This window comes from Drosophila sechellia, chromosome 3R (assembly GCF_004382195.2).
Source record: "Drosophila sechellia strain sech25 chromosome 3R, ASM438219v1, whole genome shotgun sequence".
Lineage (NCBI taxonomy): Eukaryota > Metazoa > Arthropoda > Insecta > Diptera > Drosophilidae > Drosophila > Drosophila sechellia.
This window is the reverse complement of record NC_045952.1, coordinates 3,067,946-3,085,991: the sequence shown is the minus strand read 5'-3', so window position 1 is coordinate 3,085,991 and position 18,046 is coordinate 3,067,946. Positions and strand designations below refer to the sequence as shown.

The window sequence follows — 18,046 nt, the reverse complement described above, 5'->3', positions numbered from 1 at the left end:
TGGGAAATAATAAATATTCTGGAATAAAATGAGAAAAATGTGTTTCAAATTGTTCAAAAGTGTGGGCGTGACCATTTGGGTCGTTTTGCAGGTGTACGGAGGGGCGTGGCCAAAGTAATTTTGTATAGCGATAGAAATTGGCAACACAAGACAAGACAATTTGAGCGTTAGAGTGGGCGTGGCAAAACGTTTTTTGGCAAATCGATAGAAATTTACAGGACTTATAAATTTATGAAAATATATAAAAAAAATTTCAAAAATTTTGAGCGTGGCAGTTCTGCGCGGATTGTGGGCGTGGCAAACAGTTTTTTGCTAATCGATAGAAATTTACAAGATTAATAAAAATGTCAAAAGATTTTTCAAAATTGTGGGCGTTTCAGTTCTGGGCGGAAAATAAACTTGAGCTGCGTTTATGTCTCTAGAATCTGATTGAGAAGACAGTGGCTGAATATTTTAACGGAGCTCTGGGAGTGTAATCCACACGGAAGCCAACTCAACATAAATGAATATTTGTGCCTTATTAGGCTTAAGAATAAAGTGTGTCCGCTCTCTTGTAATCGTGAATCCACGAAATACCATAAATAAACCATTTAATGTGTAGAATATAATGATACCCTATCTGACTAAGTAAGTTTTTTTTTTAAAGCAAAAATGTGCAAACATCTTATATATGAAAAAACGTAAAAAAAACTGCAAAAGTGTGTGCATGACAGTTTTTGAGCTTGTTGTCGTTAGAGTGTGTGTGGCAAAATGGGCCAGGCTCAATCTCAATATTCTGGCCTTTATAGTTCCTGAGATCTCGACGTTGATACGGATTAACAGACAAACGGACGGGCCCTGATCGACTCTGATATTGATATTGATCAGTAGTATATATATTTTATATGGTCGGAAACGCTTCCATCAACCTGTTAAACACTTTTCAACGAATTTAGTATACGCTTTTACTCTAGACTAACGGGTATAATAAAACAAATCTCAAAATTTTATTTTATGGAAATAGCTATCTGTCCATCCGTATTAACGCCGATATCTCAGGAACTACAAAAGCCAAACGATTAAGCATACAACTTCTATAGACTTAGACGCAGCTTAAGTTGGTTACCAAATGTTGCAAACAAATCGCCCAGAACTGCCACCATTAATTATTAATTTGATTATATTGATTTTTATTAACCTTTTAAATTTCTATCGATTTGCAAAAAAACGTTTTGCCACGCCCATACTTTTGAAAAATGTCCTTATTCTTCTCCTTTCCTTTATTGTTTGTCTTGCCAATTTCTATCGGTATACCAAAAGCACATTGGCCACGCCCCTCCTTACACCAACGAAACACCCAACGTGTTCACGCCCAAGCTTCTTAACAATTTGAAACATTTTTTCCCCTTTTCACCTGCGTTTTTCCGCCTTGCATTTAGTCAGATCATTGGGAATTTTCTCAGAGCCGCTGACGCTTGACATATTTATCGCCAGCCCTTTTCTATAAGACTAATGGGCGACGAAAACCTCATATGTATGTAAGTATGTACACCTATTCCACCAGTACAAGTGTTTTGTTAATCATTATGATTCGGTGTTTTGCGCAATTAGGCTCGGTTAAAAAAAGTGCTGGCTTACGTTCGAAATACTACTGGCAAGACCTGCACAGCCGGACTCCTTAAACAGTTAGTTTGAACTCTCTGCTTATTCGTATGCAAATCAGATAGATCGATTGCATTTGCATTTCACTCTAAGCCCTCCGTCTGCAAAAACTGAGCTTTGGCTAATGATAAGTATTGGTGTAGGTATTTTCCATGGGTGGGTAAGTGGCGAGTGGAGATAGCTGGACCGACTGGTGATCGGAGCTGGCATGCTAATAGGTATGAGAAGCTATTTTGAGAGTGAGGAAAAATTAGCTTTTGATTAGCCATGATCGTACATTTAACATTTTATTGTAGGTATTTATAGTACATATTCGAAAGCATACAGGTAATTAAACGATTTGGGATAAATTTCCTACTCGTCCAGGAATGCATTTCCAGATAGGGTATCATTATATTCTACACACTAAATGGTTTATGTATGGTTTATGTATACCTAATAAGGCACAAATATTCATTTATGTTGAGTTGGTTTCCGTGTGGGATTACACTCCCAGAGCTCCGTTAAAATATTCAGCCACTGTCTTCTTAATCTGGTGTACATCAAGGGTGTTTACATGACTCCAATCGCCAAAGTTTGTGTAATCTTTTTGTATAAATCATAAGGCCCAGATCAACCCAATCAACTCCTATCTTCGCGGCATTCCGAAGCTGCTGGCAGGCCCTAATGGGCCGTAGATGGCATGTGGATGCGGAGGATGGGCGTGAGGATGCTGACTGGGTCCTGGGCCATGCAACCCCCCATTTGACATTGTCGTGGCATGCTTCCGCTGTAGTGTGTTTGGACCCATAGGGCGCTCCCCTTCATTGAGGTCAAGACCTGCCACCATTTGGGCGATCTCACGCTCCTTCTTTATATCCGGCGGATTGAACTGTAAGCTGGCCAGCGATCCGTGGCTTCGGCTGCGATGCTCTTGACGTATGGAGTAGCTAAAAGCTCGCTCGTTTAGGTGTCCTTTGCGCTGCAAAAATTAATAAATGTATTATAATTAAAGTTGAACCATGACAGTTATGCTAATACAGTAAATAAAAATATGAAAAACAATACAAATATTTTTCAAAGGTGTGGGCGTGGCAGGTTTGGCCGGCTTGTGGGCTCTGGAGTGGGCGTGGCAGCATGGGTCAACAATCCTGTACTGCGTCTATGTCTCTGGAATCTGTATGCTTAATCTCAATCTTCTAGCTTGCACATTTATTGAGATATCGACGTTAACCAGATCGACTCGGTTATTGATCCTGATCAAAAATATATAAGGTCACTTTTCAACGAACCTTTTACTTTAGAATAAGATACATACATACACAGCATACATATTCTAGAGACATAGACGCAGAGCAAGTTTGTTAATCCACGTTGCCACGCCCACTCTAACGCCCACAAACCGCCTAGAACTGCCACGCCCACACTGTTGAAAATTATTGTGACATTTTTCATATTTGTATATTGTAAATGTATTTGTATATGTAATTGTCTTGTAAATTTCTATCGAATTGCAAAAAAACTGTTTGCACGCTCACTCTTACGCCAACAATCAGCCCAAAACTGTCACGCCCACTCTTTTGAACAATTTTTCAATTGTTTCTTATTTTTTTTACCAATATCTATCGGTATCCCAGAAAAATTATGAAATTTCGAGTTCGCATTTCCACTAGCTGAGTAACGGGTATCTGATAGAAAGGGAACTCGACTACAGCATTTTCTCTTGGTTGAATACATATATAGTATTTCCTAATAGACATTAAAGTTAATAATTGCAAGCCCTGTTGTACTACCCACCTTGTAGATGCCAGTGCCCCCTGGTGATGGCGATTCGGCACCAGAATTACCGGAGTCGTCTAGACCGTTCCCCATTGATGCCGCCAGCTTCCGGCTGGAATGACCCAGAGGTCGCGTCTCACCGATTAGGGACTGTGCCAATTGGGGAGCTGGGACGCCCACGACCTGTTGCTGAAAGGCGTATATGGGCGGTACTATGGGCATGCCCACGGGGACGCCTCCGCCCGCGCCACTCTTTTTATCCTTTTTTTTCTTCTTGCCGGTTGAGCGCGACGGCTGAAGAGTCGCGTACTGCTGCGGCATCATCACGGGGATCTGCATGGGCGGTAGTCCCCCAATGTGGGGGTGGTGCATCATATGGACCTGATGCTGTGAAGGGTGGGGCGGTGGGTGGTGGGTGAGGTGACTGTGTGAACCCGGGGGAACGCCGCGATGACTAATTGTATGGTAACGGGCGGCGTGAAGGCCATGTCCAGAAACGTGCCCATAGGTCACGCTCCCAGGTCCCGACGGCCCCTGGAATCCTGAGCGATGCAGCGGCGCAGGGTGTACGGGCTTTGGCCGGATGAGGGTGCCTGAAAGGCTTTGGCTGCCACTAGACTTGGTTAACTTTTTGTCCCGCTTCGTCTTTCGCTCATCCTTCACTGGTGGCGGTGGCACGTCGATGGGCGTGCTGATTTGACGCGCCCGTAAAGGCCTTCCCAAGGTGGAGGTGTTTCCCGCAAACAGCTCATAGGGACTCTCTAAGGGCCCGATGCTGTCCAACTGGTCCTGCGACCCGTTCCACACCTTATGATTCTCGTCTCCGTTAAACGACGCGTCTCCGTCATCGACGGTCACGTTGAGGTCAGCGCTGCTACCGTAGACTGTAAGAGAAAATGAAAAATGTAGCAACATTCAGTTAAGAATTTAATTTTATATTCACGGCACTGCGGAGTCTAATCTGTACATTGTAAATATTGCAATGGCATAAGCATTACACAGCTATAGACAACAATACTAACTATAAACGGAAATCATAAAGAACAAAGGGCACTTTGATACTATCTTAGTTTCTTAATGTGGCGTAAGATAAGAGTTGTTAATATCTATTTAGATCAAAATTAACTCAAATCAAAAAATCAACTAAGCTGTGTCTATATAAGTTAGCCTTGCTTCAGGTGTATGATGTTTCAATTAACATTTGATATTCGAATGGTATATGCACACATCAGCACGATAATTGAAAATTGACGATGAATAAAATGCTGAAATAACTTGCCCCGGTTTATTATGCCCGTTGATCGTATACGACAATGGTATACTAGATTCGTTGAAAAGTATGTAACAGGTAGAAGGAAGTGTTTCCGACCATATAAGGTTTAAATATTCTTGATCAGGATCAATAGTCCATCCGACTCGGTCCGTCCGTATGAACTTTGTGATCTCAGGAACTATTAAAGCTAGAAGGTTGAGATTAAGCATACCGATTCTAGAGATATAGACGCAGCCATGTTGGCACGCCCACTCTAACGACTACAAACCGCCCAGAACTGCCACGCCCACACTTTTGCAAAATGTGATATTTTTTCATATTTTTTATGGTCTTGTAAATTTTTACTGATCTGCCAAAAAACTTTTGAACAATTTTTAAATTTTTTCTGATTTTATTCACCAATATCTTTCGATATCCCAGAAAAATTATGAAATTTCGTGTTTACAATTTCACTAGCTGAGTAACGGGTATCTGATAGTCGGGGAAGTCGCATATAGCGTTCTCTCTTGTTTACATTTAAAATACCCACGAATGAAAAAGTACCATTCGCACACAAACAGATGAATGGGAGTCGTCTTAGTAAGATTAACCTTCAAGTCTGTGTAATGTTGCCCGTTGTCGATTGATATTCGATGTCAATTGTATTACATTTCGAGATAGCGAAAAAGGCTAAGTGCTGAGTCGGCGCACTCGAATACAAACTAGCCAAAACGCTGACCATCGTCTGAGCGGGGCTAATCCGCTCCTATGTAAAAAGTGGGCCAAGACCACAGAACAGGTCAACTGGCCTCTCCCGGGTCGCTTGTCCGCTTTGTCAGCCGACACAAATCCAGACCTACGAACAGGTACTCACAATGAAGCTCATTTGGGCCATGTAAGCAACGGTTTTGTAATAAACAATGGAGAATGCTATAGTCGAGTTGCCCGACTATCAGATACCCGTTACTCAGCTAATGGAAATACGAACGCGAAATTTTATTATTTTTCTCATATATCATATCTATAAAATGAGAAAAAATTTTAAAAATTGTTCAAAAGTGTGGGCGTGACCGTTTTCATCGTTTTGGTATGTGTTAGGAGGTACCGATAGAAATTTACAGGATTAATAAAAATATGAAAAAATATCAAAACATTTAGCAAAAGTGTGGCCGTGGCAGTTTTGGGCTGTTTGTGGGTTTCTATATCTCTAGAATGTGTATGCTTAATCTCAACTTTCTAGCTTTTATAGTTCCTGAGATCTCTACGCTCATACGGACGGACAGATCAAGAATATATATACTTCTTTTGGTCGGAAACGCTTCCTTCTGCCTGTTACGTACTTTTCATCGAATCTAGTGTACTCTTTTACTCTACAAGTAACGGGTATAATAACAGGAATTTAATAACCTGAGCGTGGCTACACCTGCAAGAGTCCGGTCTCAGCGTAGCCGTCACCAGCCCAAACCTGAATGGAACACGATCACTCCATCCCCTTCCTCTACTGACCATGTTGATGGTCAACTCAAGTTGGCTCAGTTCAAGCAGCGACATTGCCGAGAGCCACTTTGAAAGTGTCTTCTGTGACCGCTTTGAGTCTGGCCATTCCACAGCGCAATTCTGCGGTTTATTCCTTTAGGTCTAATGGGCTTGGTTCTACCCAGGGTCTTTCGCTGAGCGATGTTCTCTCATCAGATAGCAAGTGAAACCTGCGTGGCTTGGAACTATGACCCCGACTCGGTGGCTCTGAAAATGTGAGCCTTTGCTTGGGAAGCGATTGATTGCGCCACCAAATTTGTGGTTTTGCCAAGGGAATTCTACTTATCGTCTATGATCATCAATCTATGGACAATTAGCCGATTTGTCGCTCTTATTTTCTGGAGGAGTTGACGATCGAAGGAGAAACTATATTGGTAAATTTAAGATTTTGTGAGTTTATAGATTTATGGACCGGGGCAACATTATTAACTTGGCAGGAAGCTCTGCCCGGTAGGCATGCCTTACCGTTTAGGAAATAGGCAGCTACTTTTACCGCGCGCGAAAACTAATTTGCGTAAATAACTGCGGAAATCCGACGGATTCCTGATTATTTAATTGACCATTGGCTCTAATTTCATAAGTCAAGCATGCTTGCTGAAAGTAAATTACTTTTCCACAGCTTTTTCCAATTAAACTTTAAAGGCATATACTTATTGCATCACTCTTTCCCCGCTGCTGTTTCTCTACTTTCGTGGCTGACAGCTATTTGGACTTACGTCATAATCGGTGGAACAGCCCCAAAGTAAATTTTATACTCTCACTAGCTTTCCGAGGAACTGCGAGATGCGCATGCGTGCGTGAAAATATTTGTAGAAGGGGACAGGATAGGATCGCTTGTTGATCGCTTGCCGACTCAACAGACGGTTTGATTAACATTTTGATTTAAGGCTTGCCAAATTTCGCTATCATACAAATTCCCAAAAGTCTGTAGGAAGAGGAATTGCAGAAAACGAGCTGGCAACAAGAATTTGGACCACAATTTTCAAATGGTTTTTTCTTTTGACTTTTCTCACTGTTGCAATGCATCCAACAAAAACCAAAACCAGCCCAGTGCCATGCAGTTTTCTGGCCGTTTTGCGTCCCTGCCTTTTCAAAGTTGCTGCGATAGAGGGACGCATGTGCAGCTGCTAGTTGCCATCTAGGCCGCATCTGGGTCAACAAGCCAGATCGGAATGTCGGAAGAGTAACCAATACGGCAGCAGCGACCAATACACTGACCAAATGATTTGGGTGGGCTTCCAAAAACGGGCTAGTGAAAGTTGGAGTTTTTTGAGACAGTGTATTGGCATTTTTTGAGGCTATAATGTTGCGATCCGTAAGTTAATTATCTCAAACTATTTTTCATTTTTTAAATACAAATCTTTCAATTAAGCAAGAAATCCGATTTATAGAAAAACAAGATAAAACCCTTTACTTTAACGGAAAAAATTTCGAAATGTCCTCAAATAAAGAAATTCTGACATATGTTATTAAAATAACCGCAATTTAATCTAATTCCATATAATTTTATATTAGGCTTGGTATGCAGCAAGTCCTTTAGATTTTGCGGTACTTTTTTATTGGTATATTACAAGCACATAAGATTATCATTTCTTTACGTATATGTAAAAGTCACATTCGCATACTCTCCTAGTGCGCTTCGTCACTATCTGAACTGTCAAAGTGGTGTTGCTCTGTGGGTCCGTAAAACAGGCCTTGAAGGTGGTTGGAACAGCAAGTAGGTCACAAATCAAATACTACGGCAGCTGAGTCTGAAATCTTACATATGCGCCGGCAGCTCGAACTTGTTCAAGAGCTTTGCGATCGGGTCTAGCGTCACAATCACTTCATCGTGATGTGGTTTCTAACATGCGGTTTCCATATAAAACGGAGTCATTCAACTACGACTGGATTTTGGTTAATGTGTCCCGTCTTTGTTTCTACACCCTGCTATTTCGTGCACCAAATGCTGTCGGCTAATTTGCATATTACGCTCTTCAATTTGCGGCTACCTTAACAGAAGCTAAAGAGAAGCTCTTCTAAAGAGCCCTCCAATACAAAATCGCTGTCGCGATGCTCAGAACTTATGTAATTGGCAATTGGGCACGCTGACGTCCATTTACCAGATTTGGACAGATCTTGCATTTTTGCCAATTTTTTTCGCGCTAATATCATACAGATCGACAAACAGGCAAACAAATCGATAAAACTGTTTTATTATTTGTTTACTCAGCTAGCTGGAAGTGTAAACGAGAAGTTTCATAAAATAAAACTAAAAATTGTTCAAAAGTCCGGGCGTGACAGTTTTGGGTGGTTTATGGTTTGTGAAACGATAGAAATGTACAATACTGATACAAATATAATAAAATATCAAAACATTTTTCAAAAATTAGGGCCTTAGAGTGGGTGTGGCCAAAAGTTTTTGGCATGTCGATAGAAATCGATAGAAACAAGATTAATAAAAATATCAAAAAACATCAGAAAATTTTTCAAAAGTTTGGGTGTAGCAGTTTTAAGCGGTTTGTGGGCGTTAGAGAAGAAGAAATTTATAAAACTAATACAAAAATCGAAATATATCAAAACATTTTGGTTGGTTTGTTGGCGTTAGAGTGGGCGTGGCAAAATGGGTTAGCAAACTTGCTAACTCTTTAGCTTTCATAGTTCCGCAAATCGAGGCGTTTATACGGACAGACGATCAGAAATATATATCCTCTATATGGTCGGATACGCTTTCTTCTACCCGTTACATACTTTTCATCGAATCTTGTATACCCTTTTAATCTACAAGTAACCGGTATAGAAATAAGCTGGTGCCATTCAGAGAGGCTATTAAAATATAAAGCAGCATTCCTTCGATATTCAATACAAACTTCCTAAAATTCAATTTTAAGTAATTTTAAATTATAATTGCAAAAAGTGTTAAAAATGGCTATCCCTATTTCAACAAAAGCCCCAATCTCGATATTGTCTCTAGCCTGAGGTATTCTTAAAAAGTTAACGATAGAAAGTTCTCACAGACACGCTTTCCTTAGCTGAAATAAGCTTGTTCAACAACATATTTCAACGCAATCTCAGAAGAGTTTCACAGCAGCACTCTCACACTGGATTCATCCTCTCTGCTACTCTCAGTTTTTGAGCCCCACACTTCCATACCGACTTGCCGACTTTCCAGCAGCGCGGTTGTGGAACACGAAAGTCTAAATAAATTAGCAGTCAAAGCTAGAATTTTCACACGCGTTCATCTCGATTGACTCACTCTCTGAAGACCCTTGCATGTGTATAATGAATGTACGGCCCTGTCGCAGCCCAGTCGGTTCGACCCTACACTGTTTGGCTGAACAGAACAGTGGGAAAAATCAACGCCGACTGGCACAAAAGGAGGGATGACGGGCTCCAAAGACCAGAAACAAGCAAGTAGTGATAGTCTAGATTCAAGAAGCCCATTCATTAGCAGACTTCTAACTGCAAGTCACTTGATTCGGTTTCGATTAAGTAACTGCTTTGTCAATTACCATATACACAGACAAGAGGTAGCCGAATTCAGATTACTTTTACAATTATATAAGCAAGTATAAGAAAGTATTTTCTCATTATAACTGTAATTGGTAATTTAGTAACTGGTTGAGACTCGCATTCGTTGTTGACGTTTTCCAAATAAAGCTTTTATGAAAAATGCACATATTAGTAATTCTAGTTCAATATGTACAAAGATTAACTTTTTAGGTTCCCTCAACCAGCAGGTTAGTCTGAGTTCAAGTTAAAAGTGAAAATTCCATGCTGCGCTAGAGATCGCACAATTTAGAATACTCCGAAGCAAAGTAGAGCCGCTTTCCATATATTCAGCAATTTACATGGTAATTACCACAATCTTACTACAATCGGTGGACGAAGAAACAGCAAAGTCGTGCGACGGCTAAACCTCACCGTCGACTTTTGTACGTCACCATAGACAAAATTTAAATGAGTGGAAAGTCTTTGGTAGACATCGGAACAGTGAAAATTATTTATTTTCACTATAGATAAGTCGACAACGTTCTGAAACAAACTCTCAACTTTCTAGCCTTTTCAGAGGATGGACATGCCCAGAACTCTTGATCCTGAACAAAAATATATACTCTATAGGGCCGGAAAAGTTTCCTCCTGCATGTTTTTACTATTTTTTTTCTTTACGAGTAATTGGTATAAAAGGTCTCTAACAATACAACAAAAATTTTTCTATCGTACTTTCAGGTCATGACAATAATGATTCTAACGTGCAATTTCCAATTTCGTTCCCCGACTATCAGATACCCGTTACTCAACTAGTGTGAAGGCGATCGTGAAATTTCATAATTTTCCTGGGATATTGATAGATATCGGGGAATAAAATAAGACATTTTAAAATGGTTGAAAAGTGTGTGTAAGAGTGGGCGTGGCAAAAAGTTGGCTAATCGATATAAATTTACAAGAATTTTAAAATACTTAAACTATATTCAAACATTTTTCAAAAATGTGAACGTGGCAGTTTTGGCCTTAGGTTTTGGTCTTAGGGCGTTAGAGTGAGCGTGGCACATATTTTTGCAAGTCGATAGAAATTTACAAGACTAATAAAAAAATTTGAAAAAATATCGAAACATTTTATAAAAGTGTGGGCGTTTGAGTGGGCGTGGCAGCATGGGTAAACAAACTTGCGCTGCGTCCTTGTCTTTTGAATCTGCATGCTGAATATAAACCTTCTAGCTTTTATAGTTGAGATCTCGACGTTCATACGGACAGACGGACACGGCCAGATCGACTCGGCTATTGATCCTGCTGATCATGCATATACTTTATATGGTCGGAAACGCCTCCTTCTACTTGTTGCGGGTAACGGGAAATATGAGAATAAAATATGAAGCAAAGTACTTACAGTTCTTGACGGATGTATAGCCCTCTGCTGCACTGCCGGAGCTACCCCCGTTCATGCCTATCGCTGATCCATTGGCGAGGCCGTTCGAAGCGCGGCCCAAGCTATTTAGCGTCGTAGTGCTGCCCGTCCGCGATCTCCATCCTCCTTGGGCGGAAAGGGACAGATGGTGGTTGCCGCCTCCGCTCCCGTTTCCGACTCCGTTAGCCAGGCCGACGCCGGTAAGGTCGGAACTAGACTTGCTACCGGCACCGCTCTTTAAGGTGCCGTAGACGCTACCGCCGCCGCCCGTCTCCAACTGGCGGGCGTAAGAGTTGTCGGCGTAGGCGTGGAAGCAGCACCTGACTAGCGCGTTCGCGGCCGCCTCGCGCTTGCAGATGAAAACGTGGCACTCCAGCACCTTGATGCCGGTAGTACGTCGCAGAATAGCAGCGAAAATGGGTGGGTGCTGAGCGCGCGGCATTCGCGCAAAAGGCGAGTCCAGAGGGAGGAACTTTGGTTCCGGGTGGGCGTTTCCGCGCTCTGGGATGAGCACTTGGCGAACGGCGGCGCAGTAGTGTAGCGACTCGATCGGGAAGAAGCGCGTGATCTGTTTGAGGTTTTCGTCCACGTTCTCCAGCAGGATGCCGTTGGACCAGACGCTCAGCCAGCTGTCGATGCCCTTGGCGCCCACTGCCCCTTCCGAAGGATACAGGCTTCGCAGCGGCTCCTGGATGCCCTGCAGCCCATCCTTGCTCTGTCGGGGCACGGCACTGCCCAAGTAAAGTACTCGGCATCGGCAAATGGGCGTGGAGTCGCCCATTGCAACTACGTAATCTACCTACAAACACCTAAAGCTGTAGCTGTTGGTTGTGGTCTTGGTATTGCGTTCCAGTCGAGAGCGCGATGAAAAGAGATGAGAGACACGGGCGGAGAGCAGGTCGAAAAAATGTGGATTTTCTGGTTTTGCTTTGTGTGCTGGCCACGTTCGTGTCGTATGCAGTGGTATTTCTGCGACTGTAGCTGTGTCTGTGCCTGGGTGCCGTTCGTCGGCCGACGCCAGAGAACTTTTCGTTTAGGTAAGCGGATATTTCTCGCCGCGCAGTCAGAGCCACTGGCTCACAACAGTGTTCGCGATCGGGTTCACAGAAACACGAGCGCACACACACTCGAACATAGCGCGGTGACAGCATACGCACACACAAAGTCGCTGTGAAACTGCATCAATCAATAATACTGTTGCTCGAATTTGCGAAAACGAAGCCCGAATACAAGGGACAGTTATGGCATTATCAACTGGCAAAGCCCTGCCCTCACACTCGCACACCGGAGTTGAAGCACACGCACACAAGCGAACGCCTGGAAAACAAATATGGCGCCGTGAGGTTCTGATCGCGAAACTCCTTGCATACTTTCACTCTGCGCACGCGCTGTCAAGCTCTTTACCCCTCCCGTATAATGCAACTGGGCTGCTACGTTTCCCTGGTTCAACTGACGATAGCCACTGGGTCGTCCTACTGGCGCCCGCTACGAATTCAGGCTTGTCAACGCGACGACGTCTTTCTGGAAAATGAATCTGGCCGACAGTGTCTGAGCGACGTCTACTTGCTGTTCGCTCGCGACGAAAGAGCCGTCGAAAGACACTCTCTGCGCTCACTCACCTTACTCACCTGCTTACCATTTCTCGCTCTCTGCCCGACCGACTTAAGGCAGGTACTAGTAGGATTCTGTCTCGACCCCATTGGTGACGCAGCTGGGCGCTGGAGGGAAATGGATAATCTACTAACAGATCAGCGACATGTGCCAGTACTAAGCTATGTACCTATGTATGTATGTATGTTTATAGGGCTAAAGACTATTCAACTTTATATCTTGAGTTTAGAAGAACTACGCTACCTACCATTGTGTTTTGTCAAAAAACTAGCAGGTAAAATAAGAGAGAATGCTATAGTCGTCTTCCCCGACTATTAGATACCCGTTACTCAGGTAGTGGAAATGCGATCGCGAAAGTTCATAATTTTTCTGGGATATCGATACATATGCGAAAAAAATTTAAAATATTTCAAAAGTGTGGGCGTGGCACATTTGGGCGAATCGAAAAAACTAATACTAATAAAATTATGAAAAAATAATTTAATTTATATTTTATTACATTATATTATATTATATTACATGATATTATATTATATTATATGATTTTATATTATATTATTTTAAATTATATTACATTACATTACATTACAATACATTACATTACATTACATTACATTACATTACATTACATTACATTACATTACATTACATTACATTACATTACTTTATATTATATTATGTTAAATTATATTATATTTTATTATATTATATTATGCTATATTTAACTACACACACATTATTTGGCTTATGAAAGGCTTTTTTGTGCTACTTGACGATTAAAGTTGTGATGGTGTAACACATAACGCATTGTACCAGGTCTACAATCTATGCACTTTTTTTTGAGTAGATAGCTTTGGTCTTCACCACTCTTTCTACTTAAGATAACTATTTTTTAAAGGTGTGATATGCAATTCCTTTAATTCTTGCGCCCTCTTCTCTCATAATGATCAGACAACCTCTGCTGATTTTCATTTCTTCGTATACCATATATTCCGTGACTACCGCCATGGGCGGGATTGAAGCACGTAATGTGAAGAAATGAGAAAATTGTTTTTGAAAAAGTAAATCGAAGACAAAATGACCAACTGGCCCCGGGGTGACAACCTCGCAATGGCCCAAATATGAGAGGCATACAGTTCCGTGCAAGCGCCGGAGTGGATAGTTCCTGGGATGGGTGCGGCGGACTGACGTCTATCCGTTAATTTCAGATCGATACTCGGTGGTTGAATGTGATGGGCCAGCGAATTTATTTTTGGCCTTTGGAGTAGAAGTTAGTCTGCTGTGAGTAATTTTTGGCTGTCGCTCCAATGAGAAAAAATTTAACTTTGAGTTTCATCGAAGCATAAATTTATTGAACATCGCTTTTATCGCCGTCCAGCTAAACGCAAATAAATAAAACTCACATCCAACATAAAGAGTGTATTTTTGGCATGCTACTAGCAATGAAGATAATCCTTCGAATGAGTTTGTTTTCGGTTTGGAAAGGCCAAATGGGCACACCTTGCCACCATAAATGAGCGGATCGGTTTAAATTTTGATGCACGAAGCCTTTAAAATTTAATTTTTGAGCGAACGCACACATTGAAAAGCGTCAGCCGTGCACGTCACTTTTAAACAGGCACGGTAATCATATTGAAACTTCCGCCAAGATTCCCTTACGCCCCCAGCAGCCATAATGTAGTTTACAGATGCAAAAGCACTTGTTTCACAAGGTTGGCCACGCGCAAAAAGGTGCGCGCTGCGGAGGACCAGAAACCAAATTGAAAGCAGCCGCGACGCAAAGCGATTTCATTGAAGCTACTTAAATATTAAAGCACATTAGGTTAGGCGGTGCGGTGCGTCTTCGTCTGAGTAGAGTAGCAGCTTTCCGCGGCGTGGATTGTCCGGGTAGGCGGCTATGTACGCCTCTGAATGTATCTTAAAACGTGGGTACTTGAGTCTTAAAATCAGCTTTATACCGTGTGGTATCATTATCAGAACTCATGGTATCATTTTAAGAACGGATTTCTAATACCGCTGTTTTAACACTAAGGGCTTACATTTTAAAGTTAATCGGTTTTATTAGAACCATTTTAAAAACCATTTGGTCTAGTACTCGTAAAAAAAGTATTTATTCTCAAATTTATACCAAATTGTAATATTTTATGAATGTGTGGCTAAGATCTTTTTGGTTTAACTTTATTAACTACATACGGTCATACATTTTAAGAACATACGGAATTATGATAAGACCAATAACCAATACGGTCTCCCTTCAATAATCGTGCGGACTCATACATAAGAACTAATTTTTTCAAATAAGCAAAAAAGAGTATTATTATTAAATAAGTAAAGACAAATGGTTACATTGGTTACATTCTATAACGCTTTTATTTAATTGAATATTTTCTTAGATTTTATTTCTAGTTTATATTTATTTATACATTTATTTATATATATTATTTTATACATTATTTATATATTTTATTTCTTGTAGACAGCCATTACGTACAGTCGCATTCCATTCGACCGTCGATTTGATTTATTGATTTTTGATTTTGTTGTGCAGAGTTTTCAGCCTGAATTTCGGTCTTCTCTTTCTGAGATGTAATAATAATCCTTTGAAAAAACAAGAATTATACAGCAAACAAAAAACAAGAAAATATGCTATGTCGATTTCCGTTAATTATGGTTGTAGTTTGCAATTTGTGATTATATAATAATTGGTAATTTTCGAAACGGAACAAGATACAAATTATAAAAAATAGTGAGTTCTTAATACCCGGTACCATCCCGTACCGCATAATTATATAAGGCAAGGTTTGAAGGTGCTTTGATGCTAAGGATAGTTTTTCCATTTTTTGTTTCTTAGATTAAATCGTTTTGCAGGTGAAAGGAGGGGCCTGGCCACGGTGTTTTTGGGAAGACAATTGGCAAGACAAACAATAAAACAAAGAAAATCGATAGAAATTTACAAGACTAATAAAATAATGAACAAATATCCAAAAAAAAAATTTAAAAATTTGGGCGTGGCAGTTTTGGGCGGTTTGTGGGCGTTCGACATGTGGAAACATGGGTCAACAAACTTGCGCTGATTGTAAAGTCATGTTTGGTTTCTGTCTTTTTTTATTCTTTTTAGACTTTAATTTCACGGATGCACTTGTTCGACCCAGTCAGAAATAATCAAATTAATTGGTTACAACCGCGATTAAATAAAAAACGGTTGGTTGGACCATTTTATTGGTCAAATTTGGATTATATTGGCCCTTGGAGCAGTTGAAGAATATTTTGGGTCGAAATAGTTTTGGATGGAGAGACTGCCGACAGTATGTTTGCGACACACTGTAAGTGCTTTTTCTCCGAAAAGTAACTTAGGAATGGTAGAACACGGTGGTTCATCAACAATGATTTGTTGAAATTTTCATATAATGGAGTTAGATTAGTATACAGGGATAGGGTCAAAACCGTATCGGATATTTTACGTCAAAATGTTGAGCAGCGTGATGCTTCCATCTTAGAGGACATTCCAATTTTGTAGATCTTCCAATAGTACAATGATATAAAACAAAGAAGTAAACTTGTTAAACAGTACAGTGCAGCCAAATTAATCAATGTCATGTTACCCGATCGCAATCGAACTGAACATTTTTGAAGGCAGAAGACTCGGATTAATGCAATGGGGCTGTGCGGACTATAATAAAATCCAAGGACATTAATCAAGATACCAAAGTAAAAGTTAAATATAGTTCAATTGTATAGGTCTTATCATTCAATCTGGAAACTGTTATTTGGCTGTGATGATTTTCGAAATATTTACCACTATTATTTTATGCTTAAATTTAAATGTAATAATTTAAACAATAGGCAAAATTTTTAATGATTCATTGATGATACTATGACGACAAAGTGATGATTATGTAATGATATCTTGATGACACCTTAATGATTCCTTTGATGATACTCTGATGTATAGGCAATACAAAATCGATGGAATTTTTTCTTTCAAAAATGAGTTGGTATTCACTGATTAAAAAGCGGTGAAAAAGTGAAGAGTAGAGGTATCATTTACCCGTTAAAATGAGAATAAAAAGCAGTGATTCAAATAATTTAATAATAATAATAATTTCAAATAATAATAGTTTATGCCAATTTGTTTAAAGCGATGACTGCCTAGGTTATGCCAATGTTAAAATCATCGCTTATTTTCATACAAATTGGGCGGTGACTAGGAGCTCGACATTGCTGTTGAATATTGGAATCTTGACAGCAATAGCTAGATTAATAAGATCTAAATTTATAAAAATAATATTGGAAATTTATATATGCTTAAGGTGATTAAATTACTTTTTTCACTTACTTTCTAATCGATTTTCACTTCACTCTCTTACTCCACTATCATCCGCCACAAGCAGAACATTTTAAATAAGGTCTAGCTTAATATAAATTCTGAAGTACCAATAATTAGTTAATAAAATCGAATGTAGGTCAATAACTTTTTCATTCAAAACTTTTATTTATCTCTTAAAGAGCTTAGAAAAAATCTTACATTAAGTTAAAAATGGCCTAGAAGACAATGGTATACATTTCCTTTAAACTATTCCTTCCTTAAACTATTACATTTAGCCTATTGTGTCCCCTTTATGTTGCGTGTTAGCCAGTTTTCAGGGTGTAGCGCTTGAACAACACGAAAACATCATATTTTTCAAATGTACCAAATGTCAGAATGACAGGAGAGGGTGGGACAGCAAGTATTTGAAATAAAACATCTTCTCAGTGCATTGCGGTTCGGAGAAGAAGTCGTAATGTGATATTCACATCAATAACTGTCGCTGAAGAAAAGTCATATGATATCACCGAAGACGGAATAAACAGAAGCGTAACGGTCTTGCACTAAGCAGCCACTTCTTTTGGTGACGTCCAAATTTGCTTTCCATTGGCTCGTCTAAAATAGTGAGCTTAAGCATCTACAAAATAGAATTTGCTTGCTTGTGTGAGTAAAAACCATAGCCCATTCGGAAGTGGAAGTACTCCGGAAGGCCTTTGGGAATAATTCGTTGTCGAGGGGAAGTACTGCCAGATGAAGTAGAGTTACCATACCAAGATGCTTCCGTAAGCATTTCCTGAAAGGATCCTGAATGCATTGCCTGAAATTCTTTCTGGATTCATTCCCTGAAATGCCTTTGTAAGAATTCACTGAAAGACTTGTGGATGTAATATGTATGTAGATGTAGATGTACATGTAAATGTAAAATATCTATTTAAAGAGGAGGCATGTCTCAAAAATTTAACAAAGCCCGCTTAAAAAATGCTTTTTTTATTTTATTTAAATATAAGTCTATACATTTTAGTATCAGTAGCCGTGTTCATTTATTATATTTTTTATA

The 18,046-nt window shown here is 40.1% G+C and overlaps 1 protein-coding gene across 1 annotated transcript; it reads right to left on the bottom strand.

Moving 5' to 3' along the window:
* Window positions 1-1,896: 1,896 nt before the first annotated feature.
* On the bottom strand, window positions 1,897-12,606 carry LOC6613778. The gene is made up of 3 exons (XM_002038212.2): window positions 11,055-12,606; window positions 3,418-4,283; window positions 1,897-2,602 (listed from the first exon to the last, which is right to left on the bottom strand). The coding sequence occupies exons 1-3, from the start codon at window positions 11,851-11,853 to the stop codon at window positions 2,270-2,272; spliced, it is 1,998 nt and encodes a 665-aa protein (XP_002038248.1). The 5' UTR covers window positions 11,854-12,606; the 3' UTR covers window positions 1,897-2,269.
* Window positions 12,607-18,046: the final 5,440 nt, after the last annotated feature.